This window comes from Thamnophis sirtalis, unplaced genomic scaffold, assembly GCF_051295495.1.
Source record: "Thamnophis sirtalis isolate CommonGarterSnake01/CBP01778 unplaced genomic scaffold, rThaSir2_p1.2 scaffold_1, whole genome shotgun sequence".
In the NCBI taxonomy this organism is placed as follows: domain Eukaryota; kingdom Metazoa; phylum Chordata; class Lepidosauria; order Squamata; family Natricidae; genus Thamnophis; species Thamnophis sirtalis.
Genome location: NW_028261381.1, coordinates 170089640 through 170115865, shown reverse-complemented (window position 1 = coordinate 170115865; position 26226 = coordinate 170089640). Strand labels below are relative to the sequence as shown.

At 43.3% G+C, this 26226-nt stretch overlaps 1 protein-coding gene across 1 annotated transcript in view; it reads left to right on the top strand.

Annotated features, from left to right (window-relative positions):
- The window catches only part of LOC106551954 (calcium/calmodulin-dependent protein kinase type IV), a 61468-nt gene that overhangs the window by 26793 nt on the left and 8449 nt on the right, over positions 1-26226 (top strand). Inside the window, 5 exon segments of the mRNA XM_087703247.1 lie at positions 3297-3379; positions 7113-7185; positions 16933-17023; positions 20693-20767; positions 23541-23616. Coding sequence (XP_087559373.1) covers positions 3297-3379; positions 7113-7185; positions 16933-17023; positions 20693-20767; positions 23541-23616 — 398 coding nt within the window.

Genomic DNA, 26226 nt, shown 5'->3' with positions numbered 1-26226 from the left:
TTGGCAAATAAATTTATCTTTCCTCAACCTGGCCCATCATGGCACCCATCATCGCTGTAACAGAATCCTTCCATTTTCCTGCTTCCCCTCCTTTTCTTCTCTTTCCTTCCAGCTTTCCCAGAAGTAGCGCCTCTGCTAGAGAGCTGAAAATGCATCCATAGTATGATAATTTGGTCATCTGTACCATGACTGAGACCTCTGAATTGATTTGTTTGATGATCCCTTTATTTTTAGCCTGTCCATAACAGCTGTCTAAAGGCAAAATTCAAAAACATCAACACTTCCTGTTCCGCTTCTTCAAAATCCAATTTTTGCTTCCATCGTGGGTAACAGTGAATACTGTTGTTTGCTTTAGGTGTTTACAGGTAGTCCTTGACTTACAACCGTTATGGAACACAGATTATCTGTCATATGTCATGACAGTCATAAGTCAGCCATGTGACCAACTTGATTGTATGATTTTTTTTTGCAATGGTCATTAAGTGAATGCAGTAGTCTTAAAGCAAACAGTACAGTCATTAAGCAAATACCATGGTTCCCCCATGTGTTCACTGTCCTAAACTTATAATTCCCATAGCACTGTCTTATGCCTAAGGATATCTAACCATGTGGTAAGTAGGACTGCATTACTATTACTCACCTCATGTTTCCTATTACATACTCCTGTTGGTATCTTATGATTTATCACTTTGTTGCTTGTATGCACTGTTGAAAGAAATGTCCTTCTGGGTTCAGCTCCAAGTGGGGAAAAAGACACTGGAGACATGGAGGCTGCTTGGAAAGATGGTTTATTGTTGGACAGGGCCACATGGCTTGAGCCCTGACCAGAAAAGGTGATCACATGTTTCAATGTTGATGGAGAAGAAGAGAGAAGGGCTGAGGAAGGGGCTTGCTAGGCTTTTTATACCCTGTTTAGTCCCACCTCTCTGTTTCCTGTTCCTGTGTAAGAAATGTATTCTGACTGGTTATCAAACTCCCATGGTGCCATGCAGGGGGCTACTCTCTAGGCTGTGATGAGTTCTCAGATGCCTTGTGGTCAGTTGAGTAATATCCCTTCCCTCTACAGCTGCAGTGAGGAGAAGTCTTTATTATGTAAAGTGGGCTAGCCGGGCCATCTTAATGGCCCATTAGCTGGGGGTGGGCAGAAAGCTATAGGCAACTATTCTGTCTTTTGAAACATGTTTCTTTTCACATCCAGAGAAATATTCTGCCTTTTCAATATTTCCTAGGATATTTCATTTTTCTGGGAGAGGGCTGGATGATAACTTCCCACAGCACATTGAGAGTTTATGTACCAGAGACAAATTCCTTGTTTGTCCAATCACACTTGGTCAATAAAGAATATTCTATTCTATTCTATTCTATTCTATCCCATTCCCATTCCCATTCCGTTCCATCCAGTGGTGGGATTCAGCCAGTTCGCATCACTTTCTTGTAGTGTCTCTGACACACCATTGTTCCAGGTCAGAGCAGAGATTCCACCAAACGGCATATTATTTGCGGTCTCCCAATAGAAGGGCCCAGCTGACAATTCAGTTTGGACTTTTTAATATAAATTAGCACTTTCTTTTTTTAAAAAAATCAAATCAAAACAGCTTAGGTGTCTGAATCATTATTGGTGAGAAAATTGTGCAATTTGCATCTGAATGAAAACTGATCTAATATCAGCTTTTTGCAGCAAAATTCCCAAAATAAAACTGAATCGTCATTTTAAATTCCCAGTTCTCAAAATGTGCCAGGTTACAAAGAACATTTGAGAAAAATAGAAAAAGACCTGTTAGGGAAAATTGTTTGCAAAAGAGATAAAAAGGCAAACAAAATGTGTATAAAGCTAATAGAACGGAACGGAACAGAACAGAATAGAATTCTTTATTGGCCAAATGTGATTGGACACACAAGGAATTTGCCTTTGGCGCATAAGCTCTTAGTGTACATACAAGTAACAAGTGATAAATCATGATTATAAATCATGACATACATCTTATCTATCTTATATTTAGAGAAAGTGTACTACATAGAGTCCTTGACTTACAACCATTTTTAGTGACTGTTTGAAGTACTATGGCACTGAAAAAAAGTGGCTTATAATCAGTCCTCATACTTATGACTGTCACAGCATCTTCACAGTGACATGATCAAAATTCGGGTGCTTGGCAACTGGCATGTATTCCTGAAATCGCTCTTTACAATCTTCCCAGCGGGCTTCCAACAAGCAAAGCCAATGGGGAAAGCTGGATTTGCTTAACAATTTCATCTTTCACTTAACAACTGCAGTGATTCGCTTAACACCCATGGCCAAAAAGGTTATAAAAGCAGGCACAACTCACTTAACAACCAACTTGCTTAACAATGGAAACTCTGATCCCCATTGTGATTGTTACATCGAAATTAAAATTGTAATATGGATAGAGATTTTAGTACAGTTTTTAAAATATTCTTAATTTCAACCCAAAGGGCACAATGAACTTGTGAAATTGATAACCGTACATTAAAAAATTTGCCAACCTCTAACGTTGAGTCGTTGACGCCTATAAAGTCATAAAATCAAACAGATGAAGGTTTCTTTCTGCATGATATCTTCGAATGGACATTTTTCAGTGGTGCCTGGCCAGTGGTGAAATTCATTTTTTTTTACTACCGGTTCTGTGGGCATGGCTTGGTGGGCTGGGCAGGGGAAGGATACTGCAAAATCTCCATTCCCTCCCCACTCCAGAGGAAGGATACTGCAAAATCCCCATTCTCTCCCCACTTCAGGGAAGGATACTGCAAAATCTCCATTCCCTCCCCACTCCAGAGGAAGGATACTGCAAAATCTCCATTCCCTCCCCACTCCAGGGGAAGGATACTGCAAAATCTCCATTCCCTCTCCATCCAGAGGAAGGATATTGCAAAATCCCCATTCCCTCCCCACTCTAGAGGAAGGATACTGCAAAATCTCCATTCCCTCTCCATCCAGAGGAAGGATACTGCAAAATCCCCATTCCACCCCACTCCAGGAGAAGGATACTGCAAAATCTCCATTCCCTCCCCACTCCATGGGAAGGATACTCCAAAATCCCCATTCCCTCCCCACTCTGGGGCCAGCCAGAGGTGGTATTTGCCAGTTCTCCAAACTACTCAAAATTTCCGCTACTGGTTCTCCAGAACCTGTCAGAACCTGCTGGATTTCTCCCCTGTGCTTGGCCATGGAAAAAGTGTAAATATTTGGAATTTCCGTTGTTTTTTTTTCATCCTTTCTGCAAAGCTTTTAGATCAAAGTTATTCATCCGCCTCTATTTCTTCCCACTTGCTTTTAGATCAAACTCAAAGACATCTTCGAAACCCCCACAGAGATCACGCTAATCCTTGAGTTGGTGACAGGTGGTGAGCTGTTTGACAGGTAACACAGGAGAAACCTTGGCTTAATTGGCAGATTCTTAATTAAGGATGACTAATTGAACAAAGGAAAGGAGAGCAATTTGTTACCATGGGGAAAAAATGTGTGTTTGGGACGCAGGAAAGGTGCTTGGTTTAATTCACAAGCAGTCTCTAAGCTCTAATTTCCTTAGCTTTCCTTCTATCCTGTTCCTTTCTGGCTTCAGCTCTTGCTGGAAATGGAGATAGTTACCGGTAATTTTTTAAAATAGAATTGATGGACATAAATGTGTCTGACTAGCCAGGCTTCCTTGATTGACCTTACTTTAATTTGTTTAAGGTTTCTTTTTAAAGTTTTTTTACCTACAGAGCTAAAGGGGAAATAACAGAATAACAGAGTTGGAAGGGAACTTGTAGGTCATCTAGTCCAACGCACCCCCCTGCCCAAGTGGGAGACCCCACACCATTAATGGCAGTCCAGTCTCTTAAACGCTTTCAGTGATGAAGCTCCCACAACTTCTGAAGGCAGCTTCTGTTCCTTTAGTTGATTGTTCTCACTATCAGAAAATTCGTCCTTATTTCTAAGTTGAATCTCTGCTCTTGGTTTAACCTGGGTTTAGCATGTTGTGGGAACCCAACCGAAAGCCCCAGCCTCTTTCCCCAGGCAGGACTGACCCAATGCGCTCTACATGGGGCAGCCTTTGAAGAGTATTCGGAGACTTCAACTCGTCCAGAATGCAGCCGCGCGAGCGATTGTGGGTGCACCTCAGTACACCCACGTTACACCTATCCTCCGCGAGCTGCACTGGTTACCGATCAGTCTCCGGATACGCTTCAAGGTGCTAGTCGTAACTTATAAAGCCCTTCATGGTATTGGACCTGGGTACTTGAGAGACCGGCTGCTGCCAATTACCTCCCAAAGACCCGTTAGATCTCACAGGGTCGGCCTCCTCCGGGTTCCGTCCACCAGCCAATGCCATCTGGCTACTACCCGGGGGAGGGCCTTCTCTGTAGCAGCTCCGGCCCTTTGGAATGAACTCCCCGCGGAGATCCGGACCCTCACCTCTCTCCAGGCCTTCCGGAAAGCCGTCAAAACCTGGCTGTGCCGGCAGGCCTGGGGTTGATGAGTTCCCCTCCCCTCTCGACTTATATGGTTGTGTGATTTTCGTGTATTTTAACTATGTGTATTGTGTTTATGTCCCCTTTCCCCCCTGAGTTGTTCGCCGCCCTGAGTCCCTCCTGGAGAAGGGCGGCATACAAATAAACTAAATACAAATACAAATAGCCGATGGCCGGTTCAAGCAATTGCAAAGGGAAATGAGAGATTCCAGCATTGTCTGTGTTTTCAAATAGCTTGCAGCTTAACCTACAACCTAGAGTCCTTCTTGGAAAATAAATACGATGGGTGGCCGTGACCCTTTGCGATGAGGAATTAATCATGATGTTTGAGAAGGGCCATTGCAAGCCAGGCATGAAATGAAAATATGAAATGGATGGCAGCAAGAGGAATAGAATTAGCCAGTGACATGGAGGGGGGGAAAGCCAAGTCACAGAGTAATTCTATAAGAAGCCAGATAAATTTCTGTGAATATCTAGTCATTAGTAGAGATTAAGAGTAACTAGCAATAGCAATCACTATGATATATGTAAAGAAAGCCGCACACCCCCCTCCAGCCTTTTATGACTGATTTTGACTGATTTTGAAAAGCTAATCGGGATGAAGCCTAGTTAGTTATGGATAGGAGACCACCAGGAAATCAGGGCTCATGGGAACTTGAAAAAAATATATCCTGCAAAGCAGATGTTTCCCCTCTCTTCCAAATAAGTCCCTCCCCCTGTTTTCTGTGAATATTTAATGGAGGAAAGGTGGGAGAGACGGCATAAAAAATCAAGACACAAAGCCCACATCCCCTTTTTAAATGTGTGACGCTGTTAGCCCTTTGAGGTAGTCCAGACAAGAAGCACATCAATGAATATCAACTCTACCTTTATTGTAAGGTTGTCTTAATAGAATTTTGCAAATCTAAAAATATTTCTCCCTTCCTTTCCTTTTACTTTAAAAAAAAAAAAAACCAAGGGATGGTCCTTCTGGGAAGCTTTCCAAGCCTTCCCTCTATCTGTGGGCTGAGATCCCCTTGCTTATTTTGGTTTTCTAGGCTGCAAGTCTTTCTTCTCTTTCCCAGTGCCTTTTCCTTCTGTCTCCCAATGCCTTTTGCTCCCAGGACTTTCCCTTCTGACTCCCAAGATTACCCTTCTGTCTCCCAAGGCCTTTCCCTTCTGCCTCTAAGACCTTCCCTTCTATTTCCCAAGGTTTTCCTTCCGTTTCCCAAGACCTTTTCCTTATAACTACAAAAGGTGACTTTCAAATGGTCAGAATCAGAACAGAACTGGAAGGGACCTTGGAGGTCTTCTAGTCCAACCCCCTGCTCAGACACGAAAACTTATACTATTTCAGACAAACGGTTGTCCAACCTGTTCTTCAAAACTCCCAGTGTTGAAGCATTCACACCTTCTGGAGGCAAGCTGTTCCACTAATTAATTGTTCTAAGAGTCAGGAATTTTTTTTCTTAGTTCTACGTTGCTTTTCTCTTGATTAGTTTCCACCCATTGCTTCTTGTCCTGCCCTCAGGTGCTTTGGAGAATAGCTTGACTCCCTCTCCCCGAGATATCGGAAGACTGCTATCACGCTTCCCCCTAATCCTTCTTTATATTAAACTAGACATACCCAATTCCAGCAACCGTTCTTTATAAGTTTTAGCTTCCAGTCCCCTTTGTTGCTCTTCTCTTTCTAGAGCTTCAACATCTTTTTTTACATCATGGCGACCAGGGGTGGGTTCCTGCCAGCATTACTACAAGTTCAACGCGCAAAAATGCACCCACCTTAAAAGAACTGCGCATGAGCACATTAGAAAAGGGAAAAAATTACATTTTTCCAGTGAAGATTGTTCTGCGCATGTACAGAACAAAAAATCAAGATGGCGGCGCTGAGCATAGAACTGGTTCGGGCGTGTGTCCGGCCGAGTTATTATCTACTTGGCCGAACCGGGCCGAACCAGTAGGAACCCACCTCTGATGGTGACCAAAACTGGATCCCCCCCCCCACTTCCCTTCTGCCTCCCAAGGTTTTCCCTTCCATCTCCCAAGGCCTATGCCAGTGTTTCTCAACCTTGTCAACTTGAAGGTGTCTGGACTTCAACTCCCAGAATTCCCCAGCCAGCATTCGCTGGCTGGGGAATTCTGGGAGTTGAAGTCCAGACACCTTCAAGTTGACAAGGTTGAGAAACACTGGCCTATGGAGAATCTCCCTCATACAGGAAGAATAAGAAATAAAGAGGATCACTTCTTTCTAAACGACGTTCATCAGCATTTTTTTCTTTTGTAAAAAAAAAGAAGACATTTGAATTGAACAGATTGCTCTATTAAACTATGCAGTCCTGGGACGGAGGACTAGGGTGGAGGCAATGTGTGAATAGTTGCCTAGCAACCCCTGCAGCGTTCTCCCTTTTGCATCCACCAGGAAGAGGAATGTGCTGGTTGCCTAGCAACCTGCCATTCCTGCGTCTCTGCTGCAAAGATTCCCCCCACACACACATTAAAGCAGCAGAAAAGAAACTAGTACACCCACAGGCTTATTTATTTTTAAGCATTTCCCCCCTGAAAGCAGATTTACAAACTGGCAATCAGGCTGGCTGTGCAGGGTGAAGGCACATATATTGCATATATATATATATAAACTGCATGTTGTTTCTTCTCTGCAGGATTGTGGAGAGGGGGTTTTACAGCGAGAGGGATGCAGCCCACGTGGTGAAACAAATCCTGGAAGCTGTCTCCGTAAGCCATTCGAACGTTTCCTTCCTTTTTTTTCCTGGATTCCGTGTCCTTGCCTCCGTTTTTGGAGGGTAGAATTTCGGTTGCCAAGGGAACGGAAATATAAATTTTGCCACCTTTCAAAGGCACCTTTTCTGTTCGCTGGAATTTCGTAGGCAGGCACACAATCGAGGTCTCTGCGCTTTTCATGGATCTATGCAAGAGTGCCTCTCTGATGGGTGGGAGGCTTGTGGGTGTGCTTCAGTTTTTGAAGTTGTGACTTCATTTTTATCAGTGTTCAACAGGGGTGGGTTCCTGCCAGTTCTAACCTCTTCTATAGAAGAGGTTCCACAAATCTACAGTGTCGTTTTGAACCGGTTCCAGCTCCCTCCCTCTGCCCGTCCGCACCAGGCTTGCCCCGCCCGCCGCTCACTGATTGGCTGGCTCACCAATCGCCCTGCCCGCCTCTAAGAGTCCTATCTAAACTTTAAAGTCTTAAAACTGTCAAGTTTGAACACCCCCGGGGTTTTTTTCCCCTAAAGGGTTAGGGGTGTCTTGTAACAGCTTTAAGACTTCCGTGCTTCAAATGCCAGAGTTTCTGAGGCAACATTTTGGTTGCTAAGCAAGAGCATTGCTAAGTGAGTTTCACCACAGTTTACAAGTTGGCCATGCCCACCCAGTCACATGATTACCAAGCCACTCCCACCCAGTCACATGTCCAGCAAGCCACTCCCACAAATCAGGCCACACCTACAGAAGAGGTTCTAAAAAAAATTGAAACCCACCACTGGTGTTCAATTAATATTATCTTTGAAAGCTCCCCTTATCAGAGCTCTGAAATAAGCAACTTATAGGCACCAGCAGCTTCCCTACATTGGTAATAATAATAATAAATAGTGGACATTGTAGTTCAAAGCTCAAAGCTTTTATTGTCATTGTACCCCATGTACACAACGAAATTGGTGTAGCCTCTACTGGTGCAGTCCATGCAAGAATACAAGACATGAATAATGTAAAGAATAATCCTTATACAAGTAGTTAGGGGGGAAAAACAACTGGTCATAACATTTCCATATGTACATCATATTCTGTGCAACATGTATATTACTTTTTGCATATTACACTAGCTGGGGATAGCAGAATAGAGGAGAAAGAGCTGGAGAAAATCACAATATATAAAAACTTGCTGAGTAAAGTATAACAACTGGGGGAAAAGAAAACAAAAAGTCCCCCCAAAAATTGGTGCCGAAAGATAGGGAGAGATGCAAGGAAAAAAGAAGTAAAGATGAAAAAGGCAGCTGGGAGTCCTCAGAACTGTTTCTCAGCCTCAAAAGCTTTAAGATATGTGGACTTCAACTCCCAGAATTCCTCTGGTGGGGAATTCTGGGAGTTGAAGTCCACACATCTTAAAATTGCTGAGGTTAAGAATTGCTCCTCTACAGGAGGTAGAATACAATTTCTGTGAATCCTCGTCTGCGAGGGTTAGGGATGGTGCAGATCATCTGTTTATCCAACTGTCCTCAAAATATCTAAAATCTATTGACACTCTACTCATACAGTATATATACTAATGTGCACAATATTTTTATTGTAGTTGCACAGGGCAGATTGAGAGAGCAGGATCTCAAAATGCGTGGGTGAATATTTTCTCCCCTCAGTCCCTGACAACCAGCTGTCCCTTCAATAAAAACTAGAAATGCAGAATAAATTTCCCACCAGATCAAGAGTCCCTCTTCTGGCAGGTCCTGGAATTTTCTCTGACCCCATTAAAAGTGATCCTCGTTTTACAACCACTCATTCAGTGACTGTTCAAAGTTACAACGGCTCTGAAAAAAAAGTGATTTTTTTGACCTTGTCTCATAAAGTAACAGTCCTCTGTGATGGACACATGACCACAGAAATGTCTTTGGACAGCGATGGCTTTGAGAAGGAGATGAGCCCTGCCCCCTAAAGTCCACAACGACCAGCGGAGCAAAATCCGCAGGGACTCTTCCTCACACTTATGACCGTCGCTGCATCCCCACGGTCAAATGATCAAAATTTGGGTGCTTGGCAACCAGCATGCATTTATGATGATTGCAGCATCTCGGGGTCATGTGATTGCCTTTTCTGACCTTCCCAGCCAGCTGCTGAAAGGTAAAGTTAATGGGGAAAGCTGGATTCGCTTAATGACCTCATCATTCGCTTAACAGCTTCAGGAATGTGCTTAACAACTGTGGCAAAAAAAAACGGTCATAACAATTGGACACAATTTACTTAATAACCACCTTGCTTTACTGATTAGTTTGATAGAGCTTTATAGGCTAGTTTATATTATCACGAAAAAACAAAAAAAGTTGTGGTTTGATGTTAATGCTTTATTTTACCACAACAGAGGGAGTCGGAAGTCGACGCTTCCTTTTCTCAACCCTTCCTCACTTCTCTCCTCCCCCGCCCCGCCCTGTTTTGTATTTCGTATCTTATCTTATAACTCAATAGCAATAGCAATAGCAATAGCAGTAGACTTATATACCGCTTCATAGGCCTTTCAGGCCTCTCTAAGCGGTTTACAGAGAGTCAGCATATTGCCCCCAACAATCTGGGTCCTCATTTTACCCACCTCGGAAGGATGGAAGGCTGAGTCAACCCTGAGCCGGTGAGATTTGAACCGCTGACCTGCTGATCTAGCAGTAGCCTGCAGTGCTGCATTTAACCACTGCGCCACCTTGGCTCTTTTTAATAAAACATTAAATGGAATAACCACTCTGCTCAGTAAAGGAAATTCTCATCCCAATTGTGGTTGTAAATCGAGGGCTATCTGTGAACAGTTTTGCTCCGTGTTAAAGCTAGCGCACCCAATCTAGGAGAATACTTGGCTGTATAATTTCCCCTGGGATTTGGCTGCAACTGAGTGGCTGTCTTGGAAAATTACTACGGGTGATTTCCAATCTAGTTTGCCCCCAGCACACACCCAGTCGATCTCTACGTTCGGATCAAAGTGAGCGCGTGCGCGCTCAGTTCAGTGAGCCAAAATAGAGCTTGAGGGTTATTTATAAAACATCGACAAAGATTTTTTTAAAAAAAAATTAACTGGCAAAAGATAAAATGCAGGCAAATCAGCGAGCGTGAGAGAGAGATGAACAAGGACTGACCTCAAAATAAATTGAAATTTCCTGAGCCAGTGGTAATAGTCCTGGGGGTAATTAATGTGGAGAGTAATGGATTGGCCTATGGCTATTTCAGCCCTGACTCTTTCACGTACATCACTGCAGTAGAATCGAGATGGAAAGTAGGACATCAGGTGATCCTTTCTCTATTTTGCACCATGAAAGAAAATATTTGATGGACGGCAGTGACAGATCCAGTGTGCCACAGGCAAACTCTTTCTAGGCTAAAGAACAGATGGAGAAATTGGAATAGAAAAGAAATACTAGGGCAGATTCAAAATCACACTACACCACTTATTTGGATTAACCGTGATTTGAAATATCATGATATATACAAGTACAGGAAGTCCTCGACGTACAACAGTTCATTTAGTTGGCCGTTCAAAGTTACAACGGCACTGAAAAAAGCGAGTTATAAAAGTGAGCATTTCACACTTTACGACCGTTGCAGCATCCCCCATGATCAAATTTCAGATGCTTGGCAAGGGGTTCGTTCATATTTATGAAGGTTGCAGTGTCCTTAGGTCATGTGATCACCTTTTGCGACCTTCTGACAAGCAAAGTGAGTGGGGAATCCAGATTCACTTAACAACCATGTTACTAAATTAATAGATGCAGTGTTTCACTTAACAACAAGAGCCAAGGTGGCGCAGTGGTTAAATGCAGCACTGCAGGCTACTGCTAGATCAGCAGGTCAGCGGTTCAAATCTCACCGGCTCAGGGTTGACTCAGCCTTCCATCCTTCCAAGGTGGGTAAAATGAGGACCCAGATTGTTGGGGGCAATATGCTGACTCTCTGTAAACCGCTTAGAGAGGCCTGAAAGGCCTATGAAGCGGTATATAAGTCTACTGCTATTGCTATTAAAAAAAAAAAAACTGTGGCACGAAAAATCTTAAAAGGGGGCAAATTAGGTGAACAAATGTTTTACTTAGGGCTCAATTGTGGTCGTAACTTGAAGAGTACCTGTAGTCCTCCAGTTATGACCAGGTGCTTAGTGACTCTTGATATTATAACAGATCATTGCAACTTATAGTTCTGATGGCCAGGGCCCCACCTCTACAGTCTCATGACCATAATTCAGATGCTCACTAACCATTCTCCATTTATAGCCCACAATCAAATGGCCTCCATTTGCAATGTATTTGCCAGACACAGGGATTTGCTACTGATTTTTGACAAAACACCAGGGAACAATGGGCTTGCTTAACGACTGCGGCGTTTGCTTTACAAGTGCTACAAACCAAGTTGTAAAATCATGTTGGTGATATGGGTGACCCATTTTCCAACTGTCATGATTTATGATCCTAATGGGCAGCCTCCATTACAGTCATAAATCAAAGGTTACATGTACAGTGTTGTTTAAGTCTAATTACAACAATTAATCCACAACTTACAACCACAGTTTAACCCAAAATTTCTTTTTTTTTTTGCATATAGTTTTTTATTTTATTTTCCAGTAATAAACATAACATAATTTGTGGATGTTGCATTGACTGTGTCAAATCTTTTTTGGACAACATTAACAATAATAATACAAATAGTATGCGAAATTCTTCCAACTTCGACAATATTTATCTCATTTCATATTTCTTTTACATTTCCCCATTTATTCATTTAAACATAAATAACATTTGTTTGTGCCCTATATTTGTTAGGCAGCCTCCATTACAGTCACAAATCAAAGGTTACCTGTACAGTGTTGTTTAAGTCTAATTACAACAAGTAGTCCTCGGCTTACGACCACAGTTTAACCCAAAATTTCTGTTGCTAATCGAGATAGTCGTCAAGTGAGTTTTGCCCCTTTTTACGACTTTTCTTGCCACGGTTGTTAAGCGAAGTGCTCGGTTGTTAAGTTAGTAACATGGTTGTTAAGTGAATCTGGATTCCCCAGTGACTTGCTCGTGAGAAGGTTGCAAAAAGTGATCACTGCAACTGACAGAAATACCCGCCAGTTGCCAAGCATTTAAATTTTGATCAGGCGACCATGGGGATGCAGTCACAGTTGTGAGTGTGAAAAACAGTCCTAAGTCCTTTTTTTCAGTGATGTCGTAACTTTGAATGGTCACTAAACGAATGGTTGAAAGTCGAGGACTATCTCTAAGTTGTTTAACCTGACAAACAGATGAACCAACCAAGTTTATAGCTTCTTCACCCTGTGTGTAAAAGTACTTGAGCTTTTTGAATGTGGAAGCTGCCAGCCACGGAGGTTGGAGGCAGTGGTGGGTTTCAAATTTTTTTACAACCTCTTCTGTAGGTGTGGCCCGCTTTGTGGGAGTGGCTTGCCGGCCATGTGACCAAGTGGGAGTGGCTTGCCAGCTATGTGACTGGGTGGGAGGTGGCTTGTCAGTCATGTGACTGTGTGGGTGTGGCAGTGGTGGGTTTCAAAAAATTTTCGAACCTACTCTGTGGGTGTGGCCTCCTTTGTGGGAGTGGCTTGCCAGCCATGTGACCTGGTGGGAGTGGCTTGCCAGCCATGTGTTTTCTTTCTTTCTCTCTCTCTCTCTCTCTCTCTCTCTCTCTCTCTCTCTCTCTCTCTCTTTCCTTCCTTTTGTCTCTCTGTCCCTTTTTCCTTTTTTTCTTTCATCTCTCTCTCACTTTTTCTTTCTTTTTTTTAATTTCTTTCTTCCTTTCTTTCTCTTTCTCTTTCTCTTTCTCTCTCTGTGTGAGTCAGTCTGTCTGTCTGTCTGTCTGTCTGTCTGTCTGTGTGTCAGTGGTGGGTTTCAAAAATTTTTGGAACCTCTTCTGTAGGTGTGGCCTGCTTTCTGGTGGAACCTCTTCTAACCGGTTCGGTAGATTTGACGAACCGGTTCTACCGAACTGGTGCGAACTGGTAGGAACCCACCTCTGGGGTGTGGCCAACTTGTAAAATGTGGTGAAACTCACTTAGCAACCCTCTTGCTCAGCAACCAAAATGTTGGCTCAGGAACTCTGGCATTGAAGCGCGCAAGTCTTAAAGCTGTCACGTTACAAGACCCTCGCGCCCCTAACCCTTTAGAAAAAAAAAACCCAGGGGTGTTCAAACTTGACAGCTTTAAGACTTTAAGGTTTAGATAGGATTCTTAGAGGCGGGCGGGGCAATTGGTGAGCCAGCCAATCAGTGGGCGGTGGGCGGGGCAAGAGTGATGCGGACGGGCGGAGAGAGCTGGAACCGGTTCTAAACGGCAGGGTAGATTTGTGGAACCTCTTCTATAGAAGAGGTTAGAACTGGCAGGAACCCACCCCTGGTTGGAGGGAATAATTTACAAGCGGGGAGAAGGTGGCTGGTTTCACCTTGCAAATCATACGTTAATCTTGGTTTGCAGTGACACCCCCTTAAAGGACGTTCTTACTCGCTCTTAACAGTGTCATTCTATTCAGCACGAGTTTCATAAATAACATTCCCGAATCCTTTGAAATGCAGAAATTGAAATTTGGTATTCAGCCCCCTCCTGCCCGGCCCCTGAGGAATTGTTCCCCGAAGAGAAGCTGGGCTTAAAAAACAGGACAAGCAGGCAAAGAAATGGCAGCGTGCAGTTGGCATTAAGCTCTTTCCTGCGGTCTAAATTTCAGCACGGCATAAAAGAATCAGAAGAAATCTATAACTCTTGGAGGGAATATTAGTAGGCCACTGTTTCTCGGGACTAAAGGTCAGAGAAGATGGTTTCCTAGGCAACCAGGGGTATTAAAATATGAGAGGAATTCATATATCAAAAGTGGTCCATTTGTGCAAAAGGGAGAATTTGGCTCCGTCACTTTGGGATATGAAAGAAATGCTATCAAACGGGCAGAGATCTTAATAGCTGAATGAATGAAAAGAACAATTGGGATTTTTTTTCAATGCAAAGTCTGACTTTGGCCACTTTAAGACCTGGGGACTCTCAACTCCCAGAATCCCCCAGCCAGCCAAACAACACTACTGAGCATTGTGCTTTTGCTGTGCTTAAACCTCTGAAATAATATTTATTCAGAATTATTCGGAAATAATCCAACAAAGTCTCCCTGCCGTTTTTAAGCAGAAGCAGCTTCTTTGCACTTTCTGCCTATCATTGCAATAGAGAGAGAATATAATTTCTTCCTATAATTTGTTCTTGGGCCTATAATTGTGCGTAATTCGTTCACAGCATGAGTGAAGAATTACCTATCATTTGGTCAGTTTGTGGTTTCTATGTAATCTGTGAATATACTATATTATATGTGCCTTGATTACTGTTTGGGGAGAAAACAATAAAATAAAAAGAAATTAGCAATTGAAGTAAATATTATGCTCGAGAACACTTAAAGACTTTTATTTGAATATCTGAATAATTCAAAAACAAGGCTATAACTACCCTGCCCAGAAAGCAGATAGAGTTGATGCAAGCTTATAAAAATTTAGAACAGAACTAAACAGAACATTGTCAAAGTTGGAAGGGACCTTGAAGGTCTTCTAGTCCAACCCCCTTCTCAAGCAGGAAACCCTCTATAATAAAGATACCAAATAATGGTACACTAGTCTTGAAAAGCCTAGTGGCAGTCCTCGAGTTACAACAGTTCATTTAGTGACCATTCAAAATTACAACAGCACTGAAAAAAAAGTGACTTATGGCCATTTTTTTCAAAGTTATAACCTTTGTAGCATCCCCATGGTCACCTGATTCAAAATTCAGATGCTTGGCAACTAGTTCATATTTATGACAGTCGCAGTGTCCAGGGTGATCCCTTTTGCGACCTTCTGACAAGCAAAGTCAATGGGGATGCCCGATTCACTTAACAACCGAGTTACTAACATCAACTACAGTGATTTACTTAACAACTGTGGCAAGCAAGATCGCAATATAACAGGACAGAAATCACAAATGTCTCTGTTAACAACAGAAAATTTGGGCTCAATTGTGGTCGTACGTCGAGGACTACCTGTAAAACCTTGTCAGTTTATATTGGAATGCTAGTCCTTGACTTATGATGATTCATTTAACAACCATTCAAAGTTATGAGGGTACTGAAAAAACTCTTAGGACCGATTCTCTCACTTTACGATCATTGCAACATCCCTGCAGTCACATGATTGAAATGTGGGCGCCTGGCAACTGGCATCCATTTATGACGGCTGCAGTGGCCTAGGGCCACATGATGGCCGTTTGTAACCTTCCCAAAGGCTCCTGGGAAGATTAGTCAAGGGGGGAAGCTGGATTCCTTTAAAGACCATGACAAAAAAAGATAGTAAAATTGGGCAACAGCCACGTTGTTTAGCAACAGATGTTCCGATCCCAATTGTGGTAATACGTTGAGGCCTACCTGCATTACTAAGAGCCGAGGTGGCGCAGTGGTTAGGGTGCAGTACTGCAGGCCACTTTAGCTGACTGTTATCTGCAGTTCAGCGGTTCTAATCTCACCGGCTCAAGGTTGACTCAGCCTTCCATCCTTCCGAGGTGGGTGAAATGAGGACCCAGACTGTGGGGGCGATATGCTGACTCTGTAAACCGCTTAGAAAGGGCTGAAAGCCCTATGAAGCGGTATATAAGTCTAACTGCTATTGCTATTACTATAAGTAGTCCTTGACTTACATCCACAATTGAGACCAACATTTCTGTTGTTGAGTGAATTTTGCCCCATTTTACAATCTTTTTTTACCTCGGTTGTTAAGTGAACCACTGCAGTTGATAAGTTAGTAAACCAGTTGTCAAGTGAATTTGGCTTCCCCATTGACTTTGTTTGTCAGAAGGTCGCAAAAGGGGATCACATGACCCTGGAATATTGCGACGGTCATAAATAGGAACTGGTTGCCAAGCATCTGAATTTTGATCACATGCTCATGGAGATGCTGCAAAGGTCGTAACAATGAAAAAGGGTCATAAGTCACTTTTCCCCCACTTTTTTGCCATTGTAACTTTGCACATTCACTATTGTAAGTCAAGGACTGCCTATACATGATGATTTAAGTGGTGGTACAAAAATGCCACAAGTTGGAAAAAATTGAAATGCCATCAAATGTCACCTAACGTTACTTTGTCATTTGAGGTGGCCAATAACTTCATTAAATCTATATATGTAAAAGCCAAATACCACTCACTCATCACAAAATCTCCAGAACCATAAAGCCTACAAACTTGAAATTTGACACGTCTGTTCCTCTTGGCTTCTAGCTGCTCGCTAAGAAAGGATTTTTCAAAATGACCATTAGATTATTAGTATTTCCTATACAGTAATTAACACGCTCTGATGGTAAGGAGTTCTACTCCCCCTCCCCACCTGAAAAAACCTCTGTTCCAACTGCCAGTTGCTTCACATTCTGTTACCTCAGTTCAAACTGGCAGATGTTGCACTCCTTCACTCAGGAGCAGCCTGGGGCTCCTTACAGTACTAAATGTCACTACCTCACCACAACGTCTACGCCTTCCACCTATGGAACTGCTACAAGACACAAGGCAGCTGGTGCAATATTCCCTTATGTGTTTCAATCACCGACCACCACTGAGCTAACAGATTGAACCGTATTTCTCCTGCATTGCCCAATCACATGGTTTCATTGTGAAGCAAGAGGATCGAGCTAGAACTTTAAATAAATAAGAAATAATTCATTGGCTTGTGTCAAAGGAATCCATTTTGACAGCATATAGAGATAAGGGACTTTTTACTACAGAAATATTGTGTGATTGTGTCTTTTAGTATCTGCATTCAAATGGAGTCGTTCACCGTGACCTCAAACCAGAAAACCTTCTCTACGCAGATCTCTCCCCCGATGCTGCGCTCAAAATTGGTATGTGTGGGATGAAGTAAACAGAAAGTATTATATAGTGAAATTCTTTTAACAGACTAATGGTGGGAGAGCGGTATCCATTGTTTGCAAATATCCACTAGGTAGAAAAATGCACCATTATGGCAATTAACATCAATTGTGTGATGATGTCGGTTTGCAGGCGTTGCAAATTATGTCCTTTGCGTCAATTCACGTCATCTGACGTAAATTGATAAAAAGGATATGAATCATCTTAGAAATTTGATCCAAAGTGAGAAAAAAAAAAGAATTTATTATACCTTTTGTAAGAGGTTACCTAATGTGACATTTGTATAAATTTACATGGTTTGCATTATAATGTCATTATGCAGCTTACACAAATGGCAGGATTTTGAATTTAACAGAATTTTGGGAGAAATGGGTGTTCTTTCCATCAGATTATACCTTAAATTATGGGTTGACTAATTTAACAACACTCACACAGAACCACAATGACTTGTAACAATTTGTTTATTGGCTGTTCAGAGTTACATCACTGAAAAAGTGACTTATGATAGTTTTTCACACTTACAACCATTACATCATCGCCAGGGTCATGTGATCAAAATTCAGATGCTTGGCAATTGACCGATATTTATGATGGCTGCAGTGTCCAAGGGTCATGTGATCACCTTTTGCAACTTCTGACAAACCAAGTTAGTGGGGAAGCCAGATTCACTTAACAACTGTGGCAAGAAAAGTCGTAAAATGGGGCAAAACTCACTGAACAAATGTCTCACTTAGCAACAGAAATTTGGGGCTCAATTGTGGTCATAAGTCAAGTACATCCTATATTAGAATTATTGTTTTAACAATAATTTCTGTTCTAAGCAGAATGACACAGCTTACACTGTGTCACTTTCCTTACAGATGACACTTTCCTTACAGATAATTTTGTTCATTACTATAGCCCATAACAGAATATCAGTAGCGTTCTGCATGATTCTGTTAATTACTATGATTTTAAGGTATAGGAATAATTACTCTAGTGAGGACCAGAGGGCTAAATCCCAACTGAGTCTCAAGGGGTGGGAGTTGGCTTAAGAATCAATCCTAATTGATCTAAAATTCATCCCCCATTTGGTGCTCTCTCAGCTTGGTGGTTTTCTTCCAGACATTTCATTACTCAACGAGGTAACACCATCAGCCTTGATGATGTTCCCTAGTTGGGTAATGAAACGTCTGCAGGAAAACAATTAAGCTCAGGAAGCATGAAAGAGAGAGCACCAAGGACTCCATAGCTGAATCCTGAACTCCAAATATTCTCTTCTCTTGGAGTTCCAGATTCTTATTTGGTTGGTTTTCTTACGCTGATGGCATTGTCTTGTCATTCACTGGGTAATGAAATGTGAAAAACATCAACCAGGCTAAGAGAACACCAAGGGGTCCACAGTTCAACCCTGAGCTACTGATAAGGTAGAGTCCTTGATTTGTGACCACAATTGGGATCGGACACTCCGTCCCTCAGCAAGGAGGTTTAGATAGTTTAGCAATTGATTTTTATGACCTTTTTTTGGTTCCACCACAAAACCGCGGTAGACTAAAGCGCGCTCGACAAAAGCGCGTACCTGACATCATCATAGCGCGACGAAAACATCACGCTGTGAGCGGTAAAGTTAAAATTAACCCGAAAACCTTACCCTAACCCCCCCAAACCTAACCCTAAACCTAACCCTAAACCTAACCCTTAACCTAACCCTTAACCTAACCCTAAACCTAACCCTAACCCTTAACCTAACCCTAAACCTAACCCTAACCCTAACCCTTAACCTAACCCTAACCCTAACCCTAAACTTAACCCTTACCTTTACGTGAATCGGCTTGCTTTAAAAACGCTTTTTAAAATCTCCGCGGTCGTATTTGTCGCGCTGCTGATGACGTCAGGTACGCGCTTTAATCGGGCGCGCTTTAGTGGACCGCGGTTTTGTCGTGCCACGCTTTTTTCCACGATTCTTAAGCGAACCACTGAAGTTGTTGAATGAATCCCATGTCCATTAAGCGAATGGCTTCGCACATTGGCTTCCCTTATTGGAAGCCCGCTGGGAAGTTTGCAAATGGCGGCCACATGATCTCGGGAGTAAATATATGCTGGTTACCAAGCACCCAAACTGGATGCTGTGACAGTTATAAGTGAGAGATCCAGTCGTAAATGACTTTTTTTTCAATGCTCTTCAACATCCAAGTGAACAGAGATTAACACCAAGATTAACATCAGAGAACAATAGAGAAATAAACAGGACCCCAAATCAAGGAACTGCCCAACAAGCTAACAGTAAACAGCCCAACCAAAGACCACCACTCTCACCAACTCCTGACTGGACAAGCCACTAATATCAGGGTTCCAAGTAAGACCCCCCCCCCCAACAAAAAAAGACTCCGAGGCTTGAGATTCCTCAAAGTTCCATTTTATTGGCGATGTCATATTGGCACATCTGGGAAAACCCGAATCTGAAAGTTTCCAGGTTTTCCCCACCCGAAAGAAAGTTCCAGTCCTTGTCCAGCACCCACATGTCCATCACATGGCCCAATCAGGCACCATCCAAAACTGGAGACGCCTCCCATCGCAGCTGCAGGGCAAGGTGTCCTTGACTCTCTGAGAAAAGAATGTTATTTTGACTATATCTCACCCATACTCCATATAATCCCCCCTCCCATTGTTCCACAGTAGAAAATATGGCAAGCCTGAAGGCCCAGTGTAAAAGATGGCTTCCAGGTCTGACAACTACATTATAAAATGAGAGCAAACCCCACTCCCTACAATCACTGATGATGTTACCTAGCTTGGTAATGAAACGTCTGCAAGAAAGCAACCAAGCTCAGACAGTTGCAAGGATCACACAAGTTTAATCCTGAGCTACCACCATCTGACGGCTGTGACCAGGGGGGCATTTGCCCAGGTTCGCCTGGTGCGCCAGTTGCGACCCTACCTGAACCGGGAGGCTCTCACAACAGTCACTCGGGCCCTTGTGACCTCTAGGCTGGAATACTGCAACGTGCTCTACATGGGACTGCCCTTGAAGAGCACCCGGCGACTTCAGCTAGTCCAGAATGCGGCCGCGCGAGTGATCGTGGGTGCACCTCGGTTCACCCACATAACACCTATCCTCCGCGAGCTGCACTGGCTACCTGTTGATCTCCGGGTGCGCTTCAAGGTGCTACTTACCACCCATAAAGCCCTTCATGGTAGTGGATCTGCGTACTTGAGAGACCGCCTCCTGCCAATTACCTCCTTGCGACCTATTAGATCGCACAGATTAGGCCTCCTCCGAGTTCCATCCGCCAGTCAGTGTCGACTGGCAACTACACGGAGGAGAGCCTTTTCAGTAGTAGCTCCGACCCTTTGGAACGATCTCCCCGTGGAGATTCGTACCCTCACCACCGCCCAGACCTTCCGCACAGCCCTCAAGACCTGGCTATCCCGTCAGGCCTGGGGATAAAGATCGTAATCCGTCCCCACCCGAATGATGAATGTTGTGTACTATTTTTACTATGTATTGTTTTATGTCTTACTGTCTTGTACTCCCCTCCCTATATATTGTAAGCCGCCCTGAGTCCCCTCAGGGAAAAGGGCGGCCTATAAATAATAAAACCATAAACCATAAACCATACAAATATTCTCTTTCACACATAACCACCTCTGTTTTCTTCCAGGTGATTTCGGTTTATCTAAAATTGTGGATGAGCAAGATACAATGAAAACCGTATGTGGCACACCAGGATACTGTGGTGAGTATGTGATGGAAAGCAATGGGGAACTCTATCCAGGTTAAGGAGGTAGGGGTGCAAGAGGAAGGGGAGTTCATTCGTTACTCTGGGCCCTATTTCTAAGAAGAAAGTGCCCAGCTTTATAAGCAATTGTGCTCTTTAAGAAAACATCTTTTGCAGGAGTATTATATCTGGGGTGTGAAAATCCAGATGTCCAGTAGATGCCAGCAAAATGTTAGCCTTTCTTTCTCTCTACTGCTTCCTAGTGGTCATGTAAAGATTTACAACTGAGATCTGGTGTTTTTTTCAGATTACCAACCAGTATTATTCCACCTAAAATCTGCTTCTTGTTACTGTTCCCAAACCAGTGTGTAAACTGTAAATGATAGACAGTGTCATCTGATTCAGACATTATTTCATTCTATAAAGCAGTGTTTCTCAACATCAGCAATTTTAAGAAGGGTGAACTTCAACTCCCAGCCTACATGTTGAATTCTGGGAGTTGAAGTCCACCCATCTTAAAGTTTCTGAGGCGGAGAAATCCTGCTATAAAGTATTTCATTTTATCTCTTGTTGCCTTTTTAACCCTGGACCATACTTAATAATTGTTCTGTCAAATTTTCCCTAGAGGAAACCCTCTTTATCCTTTTAAAAACTAAAGCAAACCTTTCTAATCTTTAATAAGGTAACATTCAGGGGTGGTATTTAGCCGGTTCGGACCGGTTCTCCAAAACCGGTAGTGGAAATGGCCGGTGGGCCCACCCCACCTCTATGCTATTTAGGCACGTTTTCAAGCCGTGCACATCCGTGCAAGCCATGCGTGCGATCAAAGCGCATGTATCGAAGGCTGAGCGCATGGTGTGGACGGGGCGCATGCAAGTGAGCGAAGCGAGCATGAGCACATGCTCACGTTTGCGAACTGGTAGGGAAAGTAAGTGAATACCACTCCTGGTAGCATTCCTGTATTGGGTTACCAGGTCTCTTTTTACACAAAGAAAGATATGGATATTCTGCTTCCAAGCACCCATTACAGAAAGATGGTGATAATATCCTGTTTCTTATGGAATGTTTAATTTAGCTTTACCCGCTGATCTTCTGAATACCACCTAGCTCTCCATAGGAACTTCATTTCATAGAAGATACCTTTCCCTTCATCAGTTTGTGTGTGCATGTGTGTGTGTGTGTGTGTCTTTGAGTCAATGTTGACTCCAGTGGTGGGTTTCAAAAATTGTTTGAGCCTACTCTGTGGGTGTGGCCTCCTTTGTGGGAGTGGCTTGCCACCCATGTGACCGGATGGGAGTGGCTTGCAGCCCATGTGACCGGATATGAAGATGCCGATCACACTTGTCAGAACCACCTTAAACTACCTCACACACAGCCCTGGCATGCATAAGAATATGATGTAAACGTGTTTTTTAAAAGGCATCTTTGGTTTGCGTTGAAACAACTTCAACACACGCAATGTTCTGATTGCACCACAAACGCAGTAGTCATCCTTACCTTTCACAGAGGCAATGAGTTTTATAAATATGAGCATGATAGTGTAGAATCATCATATCCAAGGACCAGTGGTGGGTTTCAAAAAATTTTGGAAGCTCTTCTGTAGGTGTGGCCTGCTTTCCGGGTCCACTGGTGGAACCTCTTCTAACCGGTTCGGTAGATTTGACGAACCGGTTCTACCGAATAGGTGCGAAATGGTAGGAACCCACCTCTGGTTGACTCCAACCAACCAGTAGGGCTAATCCCTTAAATTTCTTGGCAGCATTTTCAAAAGTGGTTCCCGCTTCTTCTTTCTGCTAGGGAGAGGGACTGGCCCAAAGTCACCCAAAGCTGTCTTCCTGCCTAAGGCAGAAGTAGAACTCGTGGTCTCCCAGTTTATGGCCTGATGCCTTAACCACTACACCAAACTGGCTGCCTCATCTATTCACAAACATTGAGTTCTCAAGAGCCAGGATTTATTGGTGAAGCTATTGGACCAGAAATGGGGAAACCCAGGTTCACAGAGGACTTTGAGCTAAGCCCACCCTCTCAGCCCAAGAGCTAAGGTGTTGAGGTAATGATGAAAGTGGTGGACTAGTAATGGGGAGACCCAGGTTCTAGGGCTCCCTCAGCATGGGAGCCCGTTTTTGCTGGCAGAGCACTCAGGCCACCAGGCGCCCTCCACACGAGTGACATCAATCTGGCCACGCCCCCCCCCCTCCCGAGGTCAAACACAACTCTGATACGGCCCTCAATGAAATCGAGTTTGACACCCCCGCCATGGTTAAACGAGATAATGGCTGCCTGGCCTAAAGAATCTGACTTACCTTTAAGGCAACCACTAGATGGCAACAGAGAGAGTTTTATGGAGCTTTACTACCATCTAGCGGTCATCTGGTTTTAGCACCCTCATTTTGCCACCTATCTATCTTGACTCAAATAAGAAGGCTTTTGGGCAGATAATTTGGGCTACGGGTATCTTTAGGCTTTCTCCATTCTGTTTCAAAGGGCCATCAGGGAAGAATGGGCAAATAACAACATGCCACTCTCTTCTCCTTCCCCATGAGTGTGCAAAAGTGGAAGTGATAGCAAGTGTCAGGTTGGGAAACATCCAAGAAAATTGCCCATCATCCATGAAGGAGTGTGAGTTTTCACCGGTTATGCTTAGGAGAATGAGCAGGGAAGAGAGTCATAGCAGGAGGGGGCGGAAGGGTGGAAATGGAAGCCAAGATATGTCTGCCAACTTCTCTCTCTCTCTCTCTCTCTTTCTTTCTCTCTCAATTCTGTCTTTTGTTTATTTTTCAAATGCCTTCAGCACCCGAAATTCTCCACGGCTCACCATATGGCCCTGAAGTGGATATGTGGTCTGTGGGCGTCATAACATACATTTTGTGAGTAATGCTAAAATACTTTGACACAAAACTCCTGTCGTTGTGAATTGCTCACTCACACTGTTCCTTTCAAACGTGGCCCAGCAAGCAAGCATGATGTGAAATATGCCGCGTCTTATTCTGGTTTCTTTTTGTTTTATTTTGTTTTTTAGAGGAGGGGGTGAGTCTCACTCAGCCATAATTTCTGCTGTTCTCTGCTTTCAACTTAAAAATAAATTAGATCCATTCAGCCACCATCTCTTTACCTCCCACTCTCTCTTGTTTATTTCTCTCTCCAAATAAAATCACAACATTTTTCTGACTCCCCCACCACCACACTCACACACAAACACACTCACAGGCATGCTGTATTCTTTTTTATTTGCTTTCAGTGTATTATAAAAGAAAAAGGAACATGCAAAAATGTAAATATAAGATACGATATTTTTCGGAGTATAAGACACACCTTTTGTCCTCAAAAAAGAGGCTGAAAATCTGGGTGCGTCTTATACATCGAATACAGCATTTTTTTGCCTCCTGAATCCCTGCCCCTTCACAAAAATGGCCGTGCTCCCAGAGTTCTCCTGGAGGTTGGGAGGACAGAAATGAGCAAAAAATGGGCCGTTTTTTGCCCCACCAGCCCCCAGCAGCACTCTATAAGCAACCATAAGGCTATGCATGCAATTTTTTGGGTGAAAAATGGCCCTGTTTTTGCAAAAAACTGGCTGTTTTTTGCTCATTCCCCCCCCACCTCGTAGCACTCTGCAAGCCCCCCCCCCCCAGGCTATTCATGCCTTTTATTTGAAAAAAAAACAGGCCCGTTTTTGTGCAAAACGGGCCGTTTTGGGGAGGTTTGTAGAGTGCAAAAACTTTTTTTTTCCTTTCGGACAGCTCTTTAGTTAGAGTGGTTGATGAGAATTACATTGATCAAGTTCTGTGCCAGCAGAAACAAAGTTTTAGGTGCTATAGCTTGTCAGCTATTTCCTTCTCCAGCACATGGATAAATACACCTGGAAATATCTACCTACCTACCTATTCTCTCTCTCTCTCTCTCTCTCTCCCTACCTACCTACTGTATTTCTCTCTCTCTATCCCTCTATCTACCTACCTACCTACTCTCTCTCTCCCTACCTACCTACTGTATTTCTCTCTCTCCCCCCCTCTCTATCCTTTTATCTACATACCTACTTTTAAAAAAAAAAAAGCCTCTTCAAAACCTTGGTGCGTCTTATACTCCAATGCATCTTATACTCTGAAAAATACAGTAAGTATAAAAGTGTAAAAGAGCCAAGGTGGCACATTGGTTAGAGTGCAGTACTATTTTAGGCTATTTCGGTTGACTGCTAGCTGCAGTTCGGCAGTTCAAATCTAACCGACTCAAGGTTGACTCAGCCTTCCATCCTTTTGAGGTGGGTAAAATGAGGACCCGGATTGTTGGGGGCAAGAAGCTGACTCTGTAAACCGCTTAGAGAGGGCCGTAAAGCACTGTAAAGCAGTATGTAAGTCTAAGTGCCATTGCTATTACGATAAGAATATCAAGAGATTGGTTGTTTCAGATCAAAGGTTGTTTTGGTAAAAAAACATCCTTACTTGTCCACAAAGCTTCAAAAGGAGTACAAGTACCGTAATCCTCAACTTACAACCATTTGTTTAGTGACTGTTTAAAGTTAACAACAGCACTGAAAACAAGTGACTTACGATCGTTGCAGCATCCCAATTGATCATGTGATCAGAATTCAGGCACTTGGCAACTGACATGTACTTCTGACAGTTGCAGTGTCCCCCAGTCGTGTGATCACCATTTGTAACCTTTCCAAGCTGGCTTCTAACCAGCAAAGTCCATGGGGGAAGCCAGATTCGCTGAACGACTGTATGATTTGCTTAACGCTTGGAGTGATTCACATAACAACTGTGGCGGGGGAAAAAAAGACTTTGTAAAGTGGAGCACAACTCACTTAACCCCTGCCTTGTTGAGCAACAGAAATGTTGGGTTCCATTGTGGTCATAAGTCGAGGACTAACTATATACCAGCGGTGTAATTCTCTGAAGTATGCCACCGGTTCGAGGAGTCTGCTACCGAGTGCACGCTTTGTGCCCATGCATGCCTCAGGTGTGCCCACGCAGCACTAAAAAAAGAACATTTTGAAGCCTTCCGAGGCTAAGGTAAGTAGAACTGCCCGGGGGGGGGGGGGGGAATCCACTGTGCCACACAATATAGATTAGCTAGAAAGCAGGAAATCCAACGATTCTAGCTAATATAAATTGCGTGTCATAGCTGATCATCACCCAACTGATCGTCGGAAATACCGGTTCACCCAAACCGGTAGCATTTTTTACTACCGGTTCAGGTAAATTGGTCCGAACTGGTAGCATTTTAGCCCCGCTATACACACTCTCTTTCCTTAAGCTGCCCTGCACACAGCAAATATGGACACCCCCACCTGCTGGCAGATTGGCAATACGATTTTATGCCACACTGTTTTTGCCAGCAGAAAGACTGATGAAGTGCCCGGAGCCATGGAGAACATCCTCACATCATAACTGCTGCATGAGGCTAATAAATCTGTTTCTAACAGGTTTCTAGTTAAAGTGTTGTTGTTTTTAATCTATAAAACTGTGGTTGGCTTGGTA